The sequence below is a fragment of the Narcine bancroftii genome, chromosome 1, assembly GCF_036971445.1.
Source record: "Narcine bancroftii isolate sNarBan1 chromosome 1, sNarBan1.hap1, whole genome shotgun sequence".
In the NCBI taxonomy this organism is placed as follows: Eukaryota; Metazoa; Chordata; class Chondrichthyes; order Torpediniformes; family Narcinidae; genus Narcine; species Narcine bancroftii.
The window spans coordinates 124,225,867-124,248,650 of record NC_091469.1 but is presented as its reverse complement, the minus strand read 5'-3'; the positions used below and the strand labels follow the sequence as shown (position 1 = coordinate 124,248,650).

Here is a 22,784-nt window from a genome sequence, read left to right as displayed (position 1 = left end):
AGCTTTAAGTATTTTGTTGGATTTGTTTAATAATAGAATAATAGCAACCCTATTTTTCTGTTGCAATTTAATAGTACGATACCAACATTTTGGAAATGCAAGCCTCTTTCACACTTGCAAGTGATCCCAGGAATTAATCGCCAATCAACCTTTAAAGTGTCGAGTGTGAAAGCAAAATCAGCTCAATGTTGCTGTCAGATGACATTATCTGACACTGGGGAATGGCGGCCTCGACCCCTAGTACAATCCCTGGCATCTACAGACGCCGGTGTTGCAATCAGACAAGCGTGAAATGGGTAATTGCATTGTGGGATTGAAGTGACCCAAGTTTGTGCTTGAGTGCAGGAACATGAAGGAAGAAAAGATTAAAATGAAGGTATAAACTTTGCCGTGGGAAAGACGTAGCAGGAGAGAGAGAGAGAGAGGAAATAAATAGCAATAGCGCACAATCTAAAAAGACCGTGGGAAAAAGCACTGGGGGACCTGACCTCCCAGAATGCCATGGAGAAGAGAAACCCCTCCATGAATGTTCCATGTATGCAGCTGAGCATCCAGCCCTTTCTCTGCCACATGGCATTTTGGGAGGGCAGGTCTGCCATCGCTTTTTTCCCCACAATAGTAATAAATTGTGCATGATAGCGCTACAAACTTTCCCATGCTATATAAATTGAGCACTATGGCACTACCAATTTTTCCACCCTGTTTAAAAATTGTCCACTATTGCTAGCACTTTCCCACGATCCCTTATAAAGGTTTATATAGGAGGGCACGACAACAACAGGGGCTGAAGGGGTAATACTGTGCTGTGCATCAAGTTCAATTATGTTATAATTAGACATGATTCATTTTGTTCAAATATAAAATCATAATACATTGTTCAGGATTTAGGGCAGGTACACCATCACTCAATGCGTCATGACATCACTGGTAGAAGGTCGAACAATCCTACCCCTGGGGATGGCTTCTTGTAAGTGTGAAACCGTTCACTGTCCCAGTTAGAGGTGGTCAAGTGTGAAAAGCCAAACTCCCATTCCTATCTCGGGGCACTGAACGGCCAATTTAGTGGGATGCAAGTCTGAAAGGGGCTATATTCTCTTAGGGAGATGGAGGAAGAAAGAGAAATGTCCAAAAATGTGTTTTATTTCCACATATTAATCTATAGATGAACATTTTCCATCATTTAGGTTATTCTTTCACTTCCATTCATTTGTTTAAGCAGCATTAAAAACATTAAATTAATAATACCTATTAGAAAATTGATGTACAATATCTAACAATCTTACTAACATTGCCTTTCTTATTCTTTTGCTGGCAAAAGCTTATCTTTGTGCTTTCCAGTTCTGCAATGACAGGTGAGTGCAGGCCTAGCTGCTAAATCTGCTTTCAACCGCTATTCGATGCTTGCTTTTAATGCTTTACAAATGTATGAAAATCTTGCCTGATGTTGATTTGTTTTCTTGGTTTTGTGTACAGGGTACTTTTTTTTGCATGCTGAGATTTTTGGTTACATTTTGTTTGCTTTTGTTGTAAGTGAGCCACTTCTCTGATTAGTCAAACAGAACCATCAGTTCACAGAAGATGTGCTCACTGGGAATTAAAGTGAACCTCGATGGAGTTGTTGCCAAAATTCCTTTGTCTTTCACTATTTTCCTTCTATGGTTGTTGATTCCTTCTGTGAGTATATGTGGCAGCTATGTGCTAAGTTTAATCGACCAGAAAGGTTACTCTGAATAAGGTTTTTCAAAAGTTATGTTTTTATGCAATATTTCTAATCCGGTGAGTTCCACTGAGTGAAGTCAATGTTTCTGTGAAAACTACATTGGGATTTCAAGTATCAAACCATACGAATGATAAATTGATCTCCTTTTGTTTATGAGGATTATTTTAGCAATAGTTTCATTCATTATATTAGCCCTGATCCAATTTTATTTTATCTAATTATAGACTGTCAACATTCAGCAGATAAAGATATGTGCTAAATAATACAACAGTGCAAAGTATTACTGTGTACTTCAATAAATACCAGGTCAAAACAGGATATTCCAGTTTACTATTTTCATTCTCTTTCATTACACAACTAGACATCCTGAACCAACCATAACATTTATTGGCAAATTAGTTGTGTTTATCAAGATTTAACTGTATTACACTTGAGGGCATCAGTAGATTTTTTTCCATTTATTTTAAGTAAATAGGGAAAGCTGTAACTCAGGCAAAAAAAAAGTAATCTTTCAGCAGTTTAAATTAGCTATGCTTTTAAATCTAGAATATGACAATTTCACTCTTTCATATTGGATGCATTTAGGAAAATCTGAAAACTGTTCCTCGTTAGCTTCTAGTGGAAGGAATAATTATGCAATATGTGATCTTCAGTTCCATTTCAATTTGTACTTCACCCCACTTCCTTTGAGCACTTCATTCCCCCACTTGTACCTTTTCAGTTTCCGTGTTTTTGACTTTGCCTGTGCTTCTGGCAAGTTGCTCAATTAAAAACGTGCCTCCAATGTGAAAAATCGGGGCTGTTCTTGCCTTGTTCTTACATTTTTCTCCCAACATAATTGTAGAATTCTCCCTGGGTTTATCTTCTACCATATAGATTCTGCATTCATTACCCCTTCCTTTCCACATGGTGCCATCAGCAGACATCTTCCAATTTTTCCCACCTCAGAATTTCTTAGAAATTTGTTTCTCCATGAGCCACTGGTTCACGCTTCCTCATGCCTCCTGCCCCTCTTCCCATCTTCCTATGCATGCACAGCTTCCTGTTCTTTTAACTCAAAATTTTCCACCATCCCAAACACATCTCCATTGTAAGGCAAAAATCTAAGGTAAAAGAGACTGCAGATGCTGTAAAACGAGCTTGCAATTTCAATTTGGTGTACCATATATACTTGGTCATGTGATCTTTATACAGTGGAGGAGATGGAGGGGTGGAATTAAAGCATTACACAGCTGGAATCACGTTGTTGAGTGTCAATTCAGCCTCAAATATTATCTTAAACTTCCAACATTCTGTCACTTCAATTATCTGGCAAACTCATTCTGATCTCCACTTCTCCAATGAAATTCAAGAGAAGCTCAAGGAATAGCATTTCATCTTTTGTTTTGGCATTTCACAACCTTCTGGACTGAAGATCTAACTAACTCCCCATTTTGCACAATAAACTGTAGATAATAATGCTGTTGTCATTTCCAGTTGCTCTAACCTTGCTGTGTTTTCTTATTTGTCCTAATACCAACCTTTCTTATCCTGCACATAATCATTTTTGTCATTTAGTTGGCCCCTGCCCGTCACAGAATTCCCCCTGTGTTGTTGTTCTTTCCTGCCTCCCTGTCCTTACCTATATAACTTAAAAACTAGATCCTTACTGTCAGTTCTAACACGGAGTCATTACCGATAAATGTTATTGTCTTTTCTTTTCTGCAGATGCTTCCTGGCCTTCTAAGTATTTTCAAGAATTTTCTGTTCTATTTTCAGATTTTTTCTTCATCTGTTGTGATGAATAAAAAGAATTGTCTGAATCCTTTGACATATACAGAATTTCAAAGCTCCTTCTCACTCGAGAATTAAAGATGTGGCACGTTAAGGCTATTCAGAGGAGCGCAGTTTCTCTTGTAGGGACAAAAACATGCGACTGATATGTGAAGCAAAACAGTTTACATTGGTATTATTTTTAATGCATTATCAGTTTTTGCAATATTTAACTATTATAAGGACAATTTACTTTGATGTAGGCAATATAACCTGGAATTTAGAAATAATAAAAATAACCATTTAATTATGCCAACAGTAAATTTTACTATTCAACAATTCTATACTCAGTATTGATATCCATATGTAGGTTTTAATTCATTTACTAAGTTGTTTTTATTGATTGTGTGAAAGTTCATAAATAGGATTAATCTCAGTAAGATTATTATGCCAGATGACTGTTTACAATCTTAAAATACCCGTTCTCCAAAAACAAAGAATGAAAATATTAATTTTTTTTTGGTACCAGGATAAAGTACTGTCTTTTCAACACCAAAGCACATTTAAAGTGTTTTCAGTGCCTACCATAATAACATTGGTGGCTTTTGGCAATCGGTAAATAAGGATCTGGTTTAATTTTCCACCATTAGATTTTACAAATTTCTCTAATGTATTTAATGTATGTTAACCTATAGGAACAGTTCCACTATTGAGGCTGGCGTTTTTACAGTCAAGGAAGCAGTAGCAGGAATAAATGAATGTAAACTTTGCTTTTATATCATCAAACTACCTTAAAGCAGTCACATTTGATGCTCCTTAATTATAGTGCACTCTTTCTTTCCAGGTTCTTTTCCACCTCAGCAATCAAGACAATACATTTGCTTACCATGCTGCTCCTCTAAATGTTCTTCTCCATGTAAATTAATCTTGATTCAGTTTACACTGTCATGCTGAGTGGTACAAATTGCCTATAACAATAAAACAGCACGAGTAAAAGACAGATTGAATGTGCGCCTCACTTGATAGGATGTTACTGTGTTTTATGCCAATACATTAGCTGAAGATAATGAATCTTCTGTTCTGAAAAGCATGGTATAGTTGATTTTTAATTTTACTTCAATGGAGCAGTACCTTGTCTTTTAAAGAACAAGTTAGGCAAACCATTAATGACAAGAGCGTTAAGGTTAAATATGAAGCATTGCATTCACTTGTCTGAGTGCTATCCATCTTTCCATTTACAGGAGGTTGACAAAAATACACGCTTTGTGCAACATTTCCTTTAATTACATGCTGAGGGAGCAGGCTTTTAACATAAACATGGTTACATTAATTTATTCAGCACTTGCTGCTGGATCGAGCTTGACGCTGCTGGTTTAAATCGCGAGTGACTGCAGAAATTTGTAACAAGCTCGTCTGAAACTAGTGAATGTTAAATGTCTGCTTAGCCTTTTTTTCAACCAGTGCATATGAAATACTGAGATTTATGATATGTAAAAACAGCATTCTTGCATTGTATAAAGAATGTTTTTTTTCTTACCTACTATGTTCATTTATTATTCATTACAATACAAGTTAAATTTAAAACTTTGAATTACAGAATTGTAATTTGCATGTCCTGTGTTGTGCCTTCTCTTGCCTGTTAACTTTTTTTCAGTAGATAAGAGTGACCTTTACCTTGCATACCATTTTTTTCTTAGTGATCCAAATCATTATTGCAATGTTTAAAGTTCTTGAATGATTTTTGTTAAATTAACATGGTTGAACAACATAGATGTATAGGTTTCAAGTGAAAAAACACATAAATGTTGGAGAAACCCAACAGGTCAACATGTTCCCCCACATCTTGAAGGGCTCAAGACCGAAACGTTGGTGATGTACCTTTACCTTTGCTACATAAAGGCTCTGTTTGACCTGCTGAGTTTCTCCAGCATTTGTGTGACAACAAAATCCTGTATTTTACCTCTATATAGGTTTCAAGATAGGTAGTCTCAATGATAATATTTTACGAGTGAATTGTACATTTTTTTATCCTGAGAACTTGCCAGTATTCATGACTCATGCAGCTGTAAACAATGGTTTACCAGGTTTATCGTATGTGATAAATCGAAAAAGCCTGTGATGTGTGTAGTTTTTAATATATAATTTTTCTTTTCACCTGTTATGTTTTATTATTGCTTAAGACTTACCCATGATTTAATATCAGATTTTTATGGACTTGATAACCTTTTGTTGGATTATTGCAGTCATCGTGGACAATCCTTTGGGAGTGAGGATGACTGCCTCTCCAGTTTTGTGAATTCTATGACTGTTGAAGTCAATGTATGAAACTCAGATTCCATCATAGATAGGGAAGTGGTTGATGCCTGACGGATGGATAGTTTGTAAGGTGGTGCACTTCTTCCATTTGCATGACTGTAATGGGTAGAAAAGGTTTAGAGGAATATGGGCTAAAAGCAGGCAAATGGGACAACCTTAGGTAGACAACTTGGTTGGCATGGCTGAAATGCTTGTTTACATGCTGCAGAACTCTATGATACAGGGATTCAATGCACTCTTGATTCAGGGACTTCAGATTGTCAGTACCATTATGAATCTTCTCCTCTGCTTTGAGAGGTCATGTGCAGTGGATTTGCTTTTGTTCAAGAATGATGTGAGCACATCCTTCCAGCTTGTCCTCTGTCCACCCTGTAATCTCTTGCCATAACAGTGTTCAGAAAAGAATATCTCTTTCAGGAGTCAGAAGGATGATGTGGACTGCATAAGGGAGGTGACTGAGATTGACTACAGCCTCAGTTCAAAAGGCAGTGTCTAGGAATAGGACTGAAGTTGGTTAATTTATCTTTCCATTGAATATTGACTATTTTGCAAAGAGAACAATAGTGCAACTTTACAGTGCCTTGAGTTGAACATAGTAGGTAAGAAAAAAACATTCTTTATACAATGCAAGAATGCTGTTTTTACATATCATAAATCTCAGTATTTCATATGCACTGGTTGAAAAAAAGGCTAAGCAGACATTTAACATTCACTAGTTTCAGACGAGCTTGTTACAAATTTCTGCAGTCACTCGCGATTTAAACCAGCAGCGTCAAGCTCGATCCAGCAGCAAGTGCTGAATAAATTAATGTAACCATGTTTATGTCTACAGTGGGTTGTTCAGGTGCCAGTGTACAGAGGATATAACTGCTGTCCAGTAAACAATGAGTTTTTTTTTATTAGCTTTGATCTTCCAATACCCATTTCCTGCACTGATCAAAAGCTGTGCTAATGCAATAAAATTCCACATCAATTCCTTCATCAATGTCTACACTGGGAAGTGACTTTCTAGATAGGACAAGTAGTTCACACTTTGAAAAGTCACTCCATACTGACAGAGATATGTTGGTAGAGGGCAGTGTTGAATGTAAGCCCCTATTATTATACTTTTACTCTACCGTTCATAACATTAATACAGTTCTGAGGAAAATACCATTAATTGCATTGAAGAAGTTTATAATTTCTATGCAATCCAGAGTTGGGATTCCTTGCTTGATCTTTAGTTACCACCTTTCATTGCCCATTCTGAATTGCTCATACAATGAGCCATTTCAAAGAACAATCAAGAGTCAGCACCTCAGAAACTCCTTTAAGACTCTCAAACTTAATCTATTCCCTGAAGCTGCAAATTAAAGGGCGAACACTCTTTCTGCATTGTTTGTTCTTCCCAGACCCATGACCTGCAAACTCAAATGGATGGTACAGCATGTACCCAGACTATATTGCTCGCCATGTTTACGATCACTTCAGCTTCACAGCCAAAGGAACGGTCCAGACCATGGCCTGACTCCACCACACTTCATTCTTTGCTGCTCACTGCTTTGTTTGGGATATTGCAAAACTCCATCATCAAGAGGAGAAAACTTCATTAATGCTTTAGTCATCCCACAGAACCTGGAATTCTCAAACTGCCCAAGTTTTTAGAATTACTCCCTACAAGAGCCACTCACGCTGCCCTCCCACCCCCTGTCCCCAACAATTTCCTCGCAGGAGCACATCGCTATTGGTATGGAAGAGTTCCCCCAGGGTTCCCTTTCATAAAGAACACATCTCATATTCATGTTCACCCAGGTTATCCATTTTCCACAGATCCACCAAAAGTAAGAGCTGCAACCCCTTCCCTCACATAAAGTATTCATTAAGTTACATCAATCCCCAGTAGTTGGAAAAGTGCTGCCTATTTTGTGTTATGTTCCCTGAGGGACAGGCTGCTAGGTTCACAGATGCTTCCATCTCTCATCCACCTGTCTCTGTCTCCTTTGCTTAGGTACGTGTTTATTCTGGCCATGACCAACCTCTCAAACATTTCATCATAGTAGATGTTAGTTCTACTGGGCAATAGTCATTGAGACAGCTCACACTGCTCTTATTTGGCACAGGGATGAGTAATGCCCTTTTGAAGCAGGTGGGAATCCTCTGACTACAGCAATGAGATGTTGAAAATGTTCATGAACACTCCGGCTAGTTGGTAGGCATAGATTTTCAGTACCCTGCCAGATATGCCATCAGTGCCTGGCGCCTTGAGAGGATTCACCCTCTTGAATGATGTTCTGATCTCAACCTCAAAGACAGATATCACAGTCCTCAGCCTTTGCAGGGATTCTTGGAGGTTCTCCTCCTCAAAGCGGGCATAGAAGGTCTTCAGCTCATCGGGTGATTCATCTATGGTGTTCACCCTGGCTTTATAGGTGGTAATGGCCTCTATTCCCTGCCATAGCTGGTGTGTATATGTCTCTGTCTCTCACAGGCATTCAATAAAGTTCCAGATGGTAGGTTGCTCTGGAATGTTAGATCACATCCAGGGAGAGGTAGCAGAATAGATAGAAAATTGGCTTCATGGAAAAGGGCTGGGAGTGCTGGTTAAAGATTGTTTTTTTGGCCAGAAGCTGAGGTGGTATACATCACTGATTTAGTTGAAAACATACGTGGCATGATCAGCAAGTTTGCGGATAACACTAAAGTGTCTTCTATCGTAGATAATGAAGATGGTTGCCAAAAATTGCAGCGGGGATATGATTGATTGGGCAGGTGTACAGAGAAATTGTTGATGGAATTTAATATAGAGAAATTTGAGTTTTATTGGGGGGGGGGGGTCGAAGTCTAACACAAGTAGGATTTACTTATTGAATGGTTGGAATCTGGGGAGTGTTGTAGAACAGAACCTTGAAGGTGGAGTCACAGATAGAGAGGGGGCTCAAAAAGACTTTAAGCACATTGGCCTTCATTAGTCAGAATATTGAGTATAGAAGTTGGGAGGTCATGTTGCAGTTGTACAAGATGTTAGGAGATCCCATTTGGAGTATTCAATTTTGGTCACCATGCTGGAGAGGGTGCAGAAAAACTTTACGAGTATGTTGGTCGAATTCCGGGGTCTGAGCTGCAGGAAGAGGTTGAGGATGTTAGGAGAATGAGGGGTCATAGAGGTGTGCAAAATTATTAGAGGAATAGTTGGGGTGAATGCAGAAAGTCTTCTCCCCAGCATAGGGGAATTAGTAGCCTGAGGACATAGGTTTAAGGTGAGAGTGAAGGATTTAACTGGAACCTGTTATCCAGAGGGTGGTGAGTGCATGAAGTGGGCTGTCAGAGAAGCTAATTGAGGCAGGTACTATTGCAATATTTAAGAAATATTTGGATGCATACATGGATAGGATAGGAATGTAGGCCAAATACAGGAAGGTAGGACTACTGTGAGTGGGCAAGTTGGTCTGAAAGGCCTGTTTCCGTTCTATACTACTCAAAACCACTTATGCTGCAACTGATCACAGAGGATTACACATGGAAACCCAATAATGCCTCTTGGCAACTTCACAATAAACAGTCATTATGGAACTTCTAAAAGCAGCATTAAAGTGATAGACAATGCTGTTTTTAAAACCATTTAAATGTTGTAAAGCAATTTCTTAACCAATCACAACTAAAAATCTGCAGTCAAAAAGTGTACCTGTATGGTCATTTGTAGAAAATACAGAAAAATTACATTATATTCCCCATTACTGGACTAATTTTCTTACCAGATTATTTAATAAAGCAGCCATGTGGAGATATGAATTTGGATCAAGGTTCTTCCACGTCATTCAACTAAATGGCCAAGCCAAAGAAATTCCAGGCCAGATTTAGTTGTTGCATTGTGGTCTAGAATTAGCATGACTGAAGAGGTATAGAGGCACCATATTTAGTAATGAAATCTGGCCTGGAACATACTCCAGTGATCTAGCAAGATTGAAGCACCATTCAGCAGAAAATACTGAGAGTTAACATTCATTCCAGCATATGGTATTTCAATAGGCTTTCTATTTTTAAACAAAAATTCTTGTCGTATATGCATAATTCACCCAAAGCTTGTATTTAAAGTAAACTCCATTGTAGTTTATTCATATTTTAATCCTGTAGATATCTCACTGAATTTTTTGATCTTCTTGTCTGAGAAATGGGGCAGTTATATCACATTGTTCTATGCCAGACTTGTGTAGTGTTATATCCAGGTTTTTTTTTTTGTTTTCAGTGCAGTAAATCCTTGAATAATTTTGTTTCATTATAACGTTGATGATAAAAAAAATACCATGGTACATAAAATCGGTTTAGTTTAATGTCATTTCACGTAAAGTAACACTTTCCAAGAAATTTCAACACCGTTAAGTGAGAACCTCTGTATCTATTAAATGCACATTAGTAGATTTATAAAGTTAATTGTTGTTCGGTGAGGAAATAATCCTTGTTTAGTTCTGTGATTTAATGGTAAAGCAGTAAGCATCTTTAATCACAGTTAAACTTGCATTGTCTATACTTGGAAATAAATACTTGTAGACTCACTTCATATCCTTCCTAATACAGGTATTCTGGTAGAATATTTAGCACATGGACTGGATATCTCATTAACTTGGCACAGAATTCATGCTTGAGCTTTTCAAAATGGCAGTTGGATATATCAAGTGCAAGGAACAAAGTCGCATCATGTCTTAATAGGAGTAATTGAAGCTTAAATCCATGACTGTAATAGTCCTCATTAAAGCTAACTTAATGTATATTAAGAAGATTTGTCAAAGTGTTTAAAATGGGATATATGGAGAGCAGTGAATTGTGAATTTTTATTTCCACTCATGAGATGCATCATAACTCTCACATAGAAATAAAATACCTATTTCACTGGCTAGTGCAATGCATTCTGTATTTATGTTCCATTGAGCCTGATTAGTTCACGTGCTTCAGAATCCCACTTCATACAAGGCTGTAGGCATGACACTGGAAGTTGAAATCTTTTCATAGAAAGCTTTAGTTAAATAATTATAGCACATTAAATAAATGAATACATTTCTGCTCTAACTTTTTAAAAAAATTAAATTTTAAATTTGGACTTAACAGCACGGTGACAGGCCACTTTGCCCCACGAGTTCGTGCCATTCAATTAACCTACAGTCATGGTGCATTTCGAACATTCGGAAGAAACTGGAGCACCTGGAGAAAACCCATGCAGACATGGGGAGAACGTACAAACTCCTTACAGATAGCGCGGGATTCTAACCCATGTCCCGATCGCTGGCACCGAAAAGGCATTGTGCTAACCACTACGCCAATCATGCGGTCCTTATTCTTCCTTAATTTCATACTGTTGAAGATGATAGGTTTGAATACAGTTACTGTCCAGACCTCCCGATTCCTAAACCAAAAAATAGTAAGGGAAGTGATTGGTCTAAAAAAGTGGTACTCATCCATTTTCTTACCATTCGCAAACTACCTTAAGTAATTCCTTACTAACCATAATTAGTGGTTAGTAAAGGATTACTTAAAGTGGTATGTGAGTGGAAAGAAAAAGGTTGAGAAGCACTGGTCTAAAAAGACCAGGTGGGAGCAGCTGAAAAATTAATATTGAAAATGTGGTTATCCTTTGATAATACTTATTTTATCCTTTAGAAGTGCAATGCCTGTCTGCAGGAAAGCAAGAGTTTTTATACTGATGTCAGATATTTTGTTGCGGTTGACTCGTGCCATGTTGATTTAATGTGCATGCCTCTACCGGGACCCCAGAGGCATCATTCAGATTTAGAAAATACAGATGAAATAATTTTTTTCATCTGCATCTCTTCTGCAAAAAGCACTTCCAACGCAATGGTTTTAGCTGATAAAATATAATTAGAAAACTGTTTTGTTCATGCCAATTAGTGGTTACTGCTTCTTGATAAAGCAGCTGGTCGGTTTTTTAAAAATAAATATGTGACCCGTATATTCAGGGACATCATTTTTTTAATCAGGAAACGTGTGTTCTGGATTTTGCTTGACGTAAATGTGCATCACTTTTTTATAATTGTCAGCTGTTTTCTGTTGATTACACCAAGGGCATTTTTACAGTATTTCTAATAATGAATGCTAGGAATGGTCAACCATGATTTATTTTTTCATTCTGCTTAGAAATTTAGCATTGCTGATCTAATGATATCTACATTTGTGAAGAAATGTATGCAAGGTTCAGTATTATTACATTGGTATTGTTTTAAATGGCAATTTGTGTAACTGGAGAAATTGTGCATTTGCAGGAAAATTGACAGGCATGAATGAAAATTCTACGATTATAACAGGTGCTCCACAGAACAACTCCTGCCAAGTGACTGTGAATAAGGTGGTAAGCATAGCTAATGTTGGAGTCGTGCCTTCTAGCCAAGATAACATACACAGGTAACTAATTCTTAGAATTCTTTTTTGACATTATTTCTGAAAATTCTGCAGAAAAACAAATTACACATGACAAGTAACCACAAGAAAGTGATCTGAAAACTATCCCATTTACAAAATTGAGATGATTGATATTTGAGCCCTTGGTATTTGGTTAAATATTTGAATGCTACTGCTTGTTTTAAGTTTTCTCTTTTGGTTTAATCTCAATTTTTAAATCTGCTCTGGATTGTTGTTAAACAATCTGCTGAAGGTCTTGCAGCATCAGTAGGAGAAAAAGAATGGTTAACGTTTCAGACTGGAACCCTTCATTGAGACTGTGTCAAAGGATGCTCCTCGACCCACTGAGTCCCTCAACAGATTGTTTAGCTTCATTTTCGAACATCTGCAGTCTCCTCTGTGTCTCTCTTTATTGTTGCTGTCAAGTATTCTTGATTAGCGATCACAATTTCAATTCTTTCCTTTAAAGAAATAATATCTAATGTGTGTTGTAAAGTACAATGAAATTAAGCTAAATGCTGCGACTCATCGCAAACCAATATCTTAAATATCAGATATTTTCAATCATAACAATTATTTAACTCTTTCACTGGACTCTTTTTAACTTTATTCCTGGCCTACTGGTGATGCTATGGGTCCAATATTTATCCTCCATCCCTAGTAGTCCATGAGAAAGTTACAGTAAGTCATTATCTTTAGTACAATTTGTAGGGGTTGACACTTTCATAATAATATTAGTTAGGGAGTTCCAGGATTTTTACCTGGTAAAAATCAAAGTGAAAGGGGTGGTGGTCTAGAACCTGAAGCAGGCTGGCTGCCTGCAGTTAAGATATAAAAATTGTTGGAAGCTTTCATCAAAGATGCTTGGTATCAACCAGGAGTGAATTCTGCAGTTTGAGCACATTAGTGGAAGAGTGGATGTTTAAAATTTTTATGAATATATTTTAATGCATCAGATCTGCCATTATCTCATTGAATGGTGGAGCAGGCTCGACGGGTTGGACACTCCTGCTCCTGTTTCTTATGTACTTATTACATGCACATCAATATGTGTAGCGATTGATCCTTATATGTCTTGAAATTTTCAGCCAAAATGAGGAAAAATTACTGGAATAACCAGCAGCTCAGATAGAATATTTGGAGAGAAAATGGTGTGTTCTGTGCCTTGCCTTATTCCACAAGTGTTGCCGGGTATGAGTTTGTGCAGCTTTTTTTTCTATTTGAAATGAATATTTCCAGCACCCACAGAATTTTGCATTGCTATTTACCAACATAGCATTGTGGATAGAGTGATTAATCACAGATCTGATGGCTGGACAGGGGCAAAACTGGCTGAAGTTGAGCTTCATAATTATCCACTGTCTAGAAACACTTTCTCAGGATGTTGAAGTCAAGGTCTAATTTTGTTGAAATGCTTTTTGAAACTTTTGGAGCTTGGAGCCTTTTCCATCATTTGCAAAATGCCCTCTTGACTGTATGATAAGTAGAATAAGTGTCATGTTCGTTCAGGTGCCTTGCAATTCAGCGTGGGTGATCATATCTCTCTATCCATCATCTCCGAATTGTAGTTGTTGCCTCCCCTGTTTCTAACCATGATGTTAATTTATCGATCATTTTCATTCTCTGCCTACCTCTGCTTCTTTTTCCTTCCAGCTATCCAGCTCTAATAAATGTTCTAATTCTTTTTGCACAATATGTCCAAAGAATTTTGATTGCTGTTTTCTGATTCTTGTAAGTAATGTATATTTTGTTTTCATTCTTTGTAGAACTTCTTCATTTGTTAGCCTTTCCGTATACGATATCTATAGCATTCTTCTGAGAAATCACATCTCGGCTGCATTGATTCTTTTTTCCATTGCATTTGCGATAGTCCATGACATGCAGCCATACATCAACATAGGAGGAATGAAGCAGCTGAGAGTTCTAAGGTGGATGTCAATTGCTATTTTCTTGTTCATTAGGATGTTTCTCATTTCAATAAATGCTATTCTTGCTTTTATGTCTTATTTCGCGTTTGCCATCAGATGTTACCCATGATCCAAGGTACTTGAAGTTCTGAACTTGTTTCAGGATTTAATTTCCCAATACGATCCTACAATTTGGAATATCAGGTTTCTTTGATATTACCATTACTTCAGTTTTCTTTTTGGATAAAGTTAGGCCAAGTCTTTCGCTCTCTGTGTTGATGGTGGATACCAATTTCTGTAAATTTACTTCACTGTTTTATCAGTAGTGTATCACCTGCATAGCAGAGGTTGTTGATATTGTGTCCTCCTATACTTATTCCATGTAGGTCTTGTATGGTTCTCATGATGTTTTCACTGTACAGGGTGAACAGGTCTGGTGATAGAACACAATCCTGTCTGACTCCTCATTTTATTGACTGATATTCACCAATCTCATTGTCTATCTGTATGGCTGCACTTTGTTGCCAGTAGAGATTCCTGATTATTCTTAGTGTCACAGAGAATGGCAAAAGAACCAAATAATTATAGTTGTTAGAAGACGGGAAAACTTTCAATGATGAACTGTATGAAGGTAATATGAGCTTCATGAGATTAAAATGTGTCGATAACACTGAGCATTTATTAATAATTTAACAATTTTGATTTTTGGTGTTTACATTTTTTTGTATTACAGCATCATAAAATAGCCTTCAACAATTTAAATGAGCAAAAACATTGTACAATTTATTCAACGAATTTTGTGTTCAAAGATATTCCCTAATCTATGATGTATGTCAGTTGTGTAACTTTTTACATTCTTATTCGCTGGATGCCTTCTGATGCTAAGCATAGATAAACATTTATTCACTTTTCCATATTCCTCTTCTAATAGGGACAGATACTTCATTTGACTTGCTTCTGATTTTGGGGTTAAGTGCTTTTTAATGATAACCACTAATTTTCCAAGAAAGGCTTGACAAAATTCCTTTGTTGAAAACAAGACAAAGAATGCCCCAAATAATTTGAACTGTACATTTATAGTTAGTTTATAATGTTATGAGTCCGGGCACAGGGAGAGCAGCGGCGGCCCCGGCCCCGGTCCGGGCGAAGGGTAGACGGCGGCGGCCCCGATACGGGCAGGAGCAAGGGGGAGGCGGCGGCCCCAGTCCAGGCACAGGGAGAGCAGCAGCGGCCCCGGCCCCGGTCCGGGCGAAGGGTAGACGGCGGCGGCCCCGATACGGGCAGGAGCAAGGGGGAGACGGCGGCCCCGGCCTCGGTCGAGTGAGGCAGACGGAGGCCCCGGTCCGGGCAGTATGGACCGACCTAGGAGGGGAGGCAGGCCCCTCCAGCCCGGGTAAGAAACCTGCATAGGAGAAGGCCACTCCGATATAAAACCTACGACCCAAGGACCTCGCTGCCACGTCCCAGCTTGCTTGGCCACGGCACACGAACCATGGGTGTAAAGGGTGGGGCCAGTACTGCGCGCACTGCACTCCACCTAAAAGCTCCTTTGCGCAGGCCCGAGGACAGGTCCACGTCCTCCCCCTCCACGTCCTCCCCCTCCACGTCCTCCCCCTCCACGTCCTCCCCCTCCACGTCCTCCCCCTCCACGTCCTCCCCCTCAAAAGATGCTCACAAACTCAAGCTAGCATGCTGGAACATCAGAACCATGCTAGATAAGACTGACAGCCATCGACCTGAACGTCGGTCTGCCCTCATTGCACATGAACTCCTCAGACTTGACATCGACATAGCCGCTCTCAGTGAAGTCCGCCTGGCAGATGTAGGCAGCTTCCAAGAACGCGGCGCGGGCTACACACTCTACTGGTCTGGCAAGCCTTCGGATGAACGACGCCTATCTGGTGTAGGCTTCATGGTCAAGAGCTTCATTGCCTCCAAACTCGAAAACCTTCCGACAGGCCTCTCGGACCGAATCATGTCCATGCGACTCCCACTTCAAAACAAGCGTCACATCACCCTCATCAGTGTCTATGCTCCAACCCTCCAGGCGGAACCAGCAGAAAAGAACAAGTTCTACACCGACCTGCGCAACCTCATCCAACGTACCCCTACAGCCGACAAGGTTGTCATCCTGGGCGACTTCAACGCTCGTGTCGGCAAAGACTCAGAAACCTGGCCAGGAATCCTGGGCAAGCATGGCGTCGGCAAGTGCAACGACAATGGGCGCCTCCTGTTGGAGCTCTGCGCAGAACAGCGGCTTGTCATTACAAACACCCTTTTTCAGCAGAGGGACAGCCTTAAGACCACCTGGATGCATCCCCGATCCAAACACTGGCACCTCCTGGACTACATCCTGGTGCGAGAAAGTGACAAACAAGATGTGCTCCACACCAGGGTCATGCCTAGCGCGGAATGCCACACTGACCACCGGCTGGTTCGCTGCAAGCTCAACCTTCACTTCAAGCCAAAGCCCAGGAACAATAAAGCCCCCAGAAAGAGGTTCAATGTTGGAAAACTGCAGTCAGACGAAGCGAGAGGAAACTTCCAGGCAAACCTCAAAGCAAAGCTCGACGTTGCAACCCGCCTCACGGACCCGTCCCCTGAAACCCTCTGGGATCAGTTGAAGACTACCATACTGCAATCCACTGAAGAGGTACTGGGCTTCTCCTCCAGGAAAAACAAGGACTGGTTTGACGAAAACAGCCAGGAAATCCAGGAGCTGCTGGCAAAGAAGCGAGCTGCCCACCAGGCTCACCTTACAAAGCCGTCCTGTCCAGAGAAGAAACAAGCCTTCCGTCGCGCATGCAGCCATCTTCAGCGCAAACTCCGGGAGATCCAAAATGAGTGGTGGACTAGCCTCGCCAAACGAACACAGCTCAGCGCGGACATTGGCGACTTCAGGGGTTTCTACGAGGCTCTAAAGGCTGTGTACGGCCCCTCACCCCAAGTCCAAAGCCCGCTGCGCAGCTCAGACGGCAAAGTCCTCCTCAGCGACAAGATCTCCATCCTCAACCGATGGTCAGAACACTTCCAATCTCTTTTCAGTACCAACCGCTCAGTCCAAGATTCCGCCCTGCTCCAGCTCCCTCAACAGCCCCTAAGGCTAGAGCTGGATGAGGTTCCCACACTGGATGAGACATATAAGGCAATCGAACAACTGAAAAGTGGCAAAGCAGCAGGTATGGATGGAATCCCCCCAGAAGTCTGGAAGGCTGGCGGCAAAACTCTGCATGCCAAACTGCATGAGTTTTTCAAGCTTTGTTGGGACCAAGGTAAACTGCCTCAGGATCTTCGTGATGCCACCATCATCACCCTGTACAAAAACAAAGGCGAGAAATCAGACTGCTCAAACTACAGGGGAATCACGTTGCTCTCCATTGCAGGCAAAATCTTCGCTAGGATTCTACTAAATAGAATAATACCTAGTGTCGCTGAGAATATTCTCCCAGAATCACAGTGCGGCTTTCGCGCTAACAGAGGAACCACTGACATGGTCTTTGCCCTCAGACAGCTCCAAGAAAAGTGTAGAGAACAAAACAAAGGACTCTACATCACCTTTGTTGACCTCACCAAAGCCTTCGACACCGTGAGCAGGAAAGGGCTTTGGCAAATACTAGAGCGCATCGGATGTCCCCCAAAGTTCCTCAACATGATTATCCAACTGCACGAAAACCAACAAGGTCGGGTCAGATACAGCAATGAGCTCTCTGAACCCTTCTCCATTAACAATGGCGTGAAGCAAGGCTGTGTTCTCGCACCAACCCTCTTTTCAATCTTCTTCAGCATGATGCTGAACCAAGCCATGAAAGACCCCAACAATGAAGACGCTGTTTACATCCGGTACCGCACGGATGGCAGTCTCTTCAATCTGAGGCGCCTGCAAGCTCACACCAAGACACAAGAGAAACTTGTCCGTGAACTACTCTTTGCAGATGATGCCGCTTTAGTTGCCCATTCAGAGCCAGCTCTTCAGCGCTTGACGTCCTGCTTTGCGGAAACTGCCAAAATGTTTGGCCTGGAAGTCAGCCTGAAGAAAACTGAGGTCCTCCATCAGCCAGCTCCCCACCATGACTACCAGCCCCCCCACATCTCCATCGGGCACACAAAACTCAAAACGGTCAACCAGTTTACCTATCTCGGCTGCACCATTTCATCAGATGCAAGGATCGACAATGAGATAGACAACAGACTCGCCAAGGCAAATAGCGCCTTTGGAAGACTACACAAAAGAGTCTGGAAAAACAACCAACTGAAAAACCTCACAAAGATAAGCATATACAGAGCCGTTGTCATACCCACACTCCTGTTCGGCTCCGAATCATGGGTCCTCTACCGGCACCACCTACGGCTCCTAGAACGCTTCCACCAGCGTTGTCTCCGCTCCATCCTCAACATCCATTGGAGCGCTCACACCCCTAACGTCGAGGTACTCGAGATGGCAGAGGTCGACAGCATCGAGTCCACGCTGCTGAAGATCCAGCTGCGCTGGATGGGTCACGTCTCCAGAATGGAGGACCATCGCCTTCCCAAGATCGTATTATATGGCGAGCTCTCCACTGGCCACCGTGACAGAGGTGCACCAAAGAAAAGGTACAAGGACTGCCTAAAGAAATCTCTTGGTGCCTGCCACATTGACCACCGCCAGTGGGCTGATAACGCCTCAAACCGTGCATCTTGGCGCCTCACAGTTTGGCGGGCAGCAGCCTCCTTTGAAGAAGACCGCAGAGCCCACCTCACTGACAAAAGGCAAAGGAGGAAAAACCCAACACCCAACCCCAACCAACCAATTTTCCCTTGCAACCGCTGCAATCGTGTCTGCCTGTCCCGCATCGGACTGGTCAGCCACAAACGAGCCTGCAGCTGACGTGGACTTTTTACCCCCTCCATAAATCTTCGTCCGCGAAGCCAAGCCAAAGAAAATAATGTTATCTAGAACAAGCCATTCTCAATCTCTTTGGCTATGCTCCTTTCCAGGACTTTGCTCAAAGTTTATGGGCCCTATTCCAGTGCAACAGTCAAGTTTTGGTTTCTTCTGTACTTCTTTCTACATTGACTACATAAAAAAATCATTTAAAAAAATATTTGTTACGTCAGATGAAAAGAAAACGAGGCTTTTACTTAAATGCGCTGCGGCCTCCTGAGGGCCGTCCATTGAGAATGGCCGATCTAGAATATTAATACCTTGTGACTCTTGTGTACCTATTGTTAATTACTGTAAATTTATTTCTGCATTCCTATTCATCTATATAATATCTCCATTCTCTACATACAAAAAAGTTGCAGGCATGTACTCTTTAGCTGGAAATATCTCCAGGAGTGAACATTTCTGAGGCTTTTTGGCATTTCAGAAATAATTATTTTTGTAAATCTTTTAAATGTAACATGCAATGTGTTTACTTGCTTCCTGGATATTGAAAAAAAATCTTCTGAAATAATGTTTAACCCAGTATAAATCGTGCTTTTAGCCTTTTAAGTCATTCTACAATCCTCACTTCCTAACTCTTAGCAATTGTGAAGGGTTATTCTTAGCTGATGTGGGTGAGGAAAAAATAATGCATGATCAAGATTTTTGTAAAAACAAATTGAGCTTTATTTAATTTCTCTAATTCCTTCCAAATTGTCCAAAAAAAAATATTTAAAATGTTCTACAGTGCTGAACTTGGGTTTTTACACAGCCACTTTAAATTTGTTGTTTGGAGTGGAATTCCCTGGCAGCTGTTCAGATATAATCTAAGAAAGCTTGTCGGTTCACATGGAAACTGCTGCATATCTGAAGAAACGAAATGTTAAACTACGACAAAACAAATCGTACAGGTTAAGTTTGATGAGTGCTTCTCCTTAAACTCCCATCTAATTTTATTATGGTTGATAAAGTGTAAGCTTATTGCAGCGTAGCTAATGAGTTCAACGCCGCAACAATTAAGGAATTCTAGTCGGATAGAATTCCAGCTGGATTTCTTGCATCTGAGCTGTCTATCTTTAAAATTGTAAAAGCTTCCAGTCGTGTGCAAGGAAGAACGAAGATGTAAAGGGCAGACAGTATTAGGTCATCATCAGCCATTTAAGTTATGCAAGGAAATCTGAAAGCATTTTAATTTCTTCATAATCTGTGAAAGAACAATAGTCCAAACTTACTGTTTATCAATTTTACTCCTTGTTGGTGTTGATGTCAGGCTTTTAAATCACTATTAGCTTAACTGGCTTATTTTTATTCAGTCATTTGGCATCAAAGGAATGTCTTTTAATTCAGAAATTGCTTTTATCTAAAATGTGGAAATGTAATAAAAAGGTAACACGGTTGAAGTTATGGGCGAGTTCAGATCAATTAGCCAATGTGTACTGATGTGCTCTTTTAAATTTTGATTAATAGTACCACAACTGACTGACTGCTTGCCTGCTTGAAACAACGGAGAAATTCCATTCCATTACATTGCTCAAGTGTTGGAGGTGATGCACATTTTTGAACCATTAGGGGGCAACACTGCTTCTATTTCAAATCCTTGGAAGGGATCAGTCAGCTTTAGAATTACATTGGAATCAGAAGCATAGCTTTCCAAGTATTCTGTGATTCATGTTTAAATTATTTTTGATGTTGCAGCCTACTACTTTATGCCAAATTTTCATTTCCCTTTTTGAAATGAGAAAATAAACTGAAACTTTTTCCTCGCACTCTCTATCTTAAGCTTGCACATTTAAAATAAATTGCAATTTTGAACATTTTAGTTCAATATAATGCAATTTGATAAATTGTTTGAATAGCATTAGTTTAATAAAGTGAGACATCTTGAATTTGCACCACTGAATCGAATCCTTTAATGTTTGTGTCATTTTAAATACACAATGTTCAATAGCAGTAATTGGCAAAAGCTTGTTTTCAGGCAATAATAGATGGTCTGGTCCTCAGTTTCTGCAAATTTCAAGCCCTCTTTCATAAGGCTGTTTTTGTGTTGTCTGTTGCCTTTCTGTGGTTTTGTTCAACATTTGTCAACTTTGGGCTAATTATTTTTGTTCAGCCCAGGGCAGGGCAATGCGTCCAGTGATCGTCTTGCTAATAGGATTGTGTCTGCTTCAGCAATCAGTAATTGAAGGATTCGTGTCAAAAAAATTGTTACCCTCCAAGGGCCATTGTCACAGCTGCTAGTAACCAACAAATATAAAACTGAGCTATTCAACTAAAATCAGATTGAGAGATGGAAGAAGCTAAAGGGAAACTGCACACCCAGAGGCCTGAGCAAAATTTTCAACACTATTTATCGTAACTCCTACAAGCCTATGTCATTTATTGTATTATCCATTGCTAATTTAAATTCTAAATGCTTCCATGGAATTGAATCTAATTGGCAGTAAAATTGTTGAACGTGACTACAGCATAAAATTGAGGGAACACTTTTTCCTTCTTAGCACTGGGCACAGATTTTCCAAGGTTGAATATGAGATCAACTGCTACAAAATGAACTGTCCACCTTGTGATAGGCTGAAGTGTTTTGTCAGTTTTTATAAATGCAATAATAGTGACTGCATCTAGTTCCTTTGATGGATTCTTTATATCTTGTGCAGTAGACCAATATATGTGACATCCTTAAACATTTCCAGGTATAGAATGACAATGTTTTTTAAAAGAATTTTAGTCAAACTGTTTTTTGCACAGTGAAGGAAGGAGCAAAACATTACGATTGTAGGCTCCAAGGTCTCTGTCATTGTGTGTTTTGTGAGTTCTCAGTTGGTGATCTGGATGGCAGGTCTGATAAACTAAATAAAAGAGCGATTGGGATTTAAAAACTGAAACATGTGGGGACAATAATAAGACATCCGTATTAATGTCAGAGGAGAGAGATGAATGAGTTGTTTAAGTTTATGAATTTAGAATTGATATATTTGTGCCGCATTGTGGTTTAAACAAGTCAGAATTATAAAAAAGTTGAGGTGTGTTAGGGCAGTAATAACTGTATAAAAATAGAAATATAATTTTAGAACAGTTAAAAATTCAAAGGATAACTGCACTGGAATTGGGTGTACTTTGTACCAAACACTAGTAGATTAAAAGAATTGGTGGCATTTGATAAGTGTTCTAACAGACAGAAAATAACAATCAGAATGTTATACGTTTGATGTAGTGGAAACAGAACAGAGAATCTGATTTAGTAAAATGCGGACTGGTAAATGCTGTTAATAGTAATATTTTAACTTCAGAAACTAAACAGTTATTTTCTCTTCTAAATCAAGCCTCTAGTGAGATAGAAGAAAAACAAAAAAAAAAAAATCTGGAAATTCATAGCAGATTTTGTGGAGAGGAAAACAATTATTATTTCAGGTCAGTAGAAAAGAAGAACAAAGCAAAATCTCCATGATAGATTGGAAACCAGGAGAGATGTGTAATGAACAAAAATGGCCAAAGAATTGAAAGAAGTAAATCTGGTCCAGAAGTCTTTTAGAATCATAAATCATATTCTCACATCATGGAAAAGTAGTGTCAGAGCACTCCACTCTGTGACATGTTGGTCATTCAATGCTTTGCCTTGCGATCCTGCAGAGGTGCATAAAGCTTATAGGTATGCAGCAAAATGCCACCATCTGCCTGTCGGGTGGAAGTGGCTGCTGATACCAAATCAGAATTCGAATTTATTGTCATGAACAAGTCATGACATTTGGTGTTTTGTAGCAGCGTCATACTTGCACATTCATTTTACTACATCACTGTAAGAAAG

General features: G+C 39.7%; 1 protein-coding gene across 2 annotated transcripts in view; it reads left to right on the top strand.

Annotated features, from left to right (window-relative positions):
• ap3b1a (adaptor related protein complex 3 subunit beta 1a) overlaps positions 1-22,784 on the top strand; it is a 380,897-nt gene that overhangs the window by 329,732 nt on the left and 28,381 nt on the right. The window contains exons 26-27 of one of the 2 annotated variants that reach the window (XM_069938181.1): positions 1,319-1,352; positions 4,317-4,389. In XM_069938181.1, coding sequence (XP_069794282.1) covers positions 1,319-1,352; positions 4,317-4,374 — 92 coding nt within the window. In that variant the 3' untranslated portion in view covers positions 4,375-4,389. Of the gene's footprint in view, positions 1-1,318; positions 1,353-4,316; positions 4,390-12,036; positions 12,176-22,784 lie in introns of those variants that run through there. The other variant, XM_069938172.1, reaches the window with a different exon arrangement.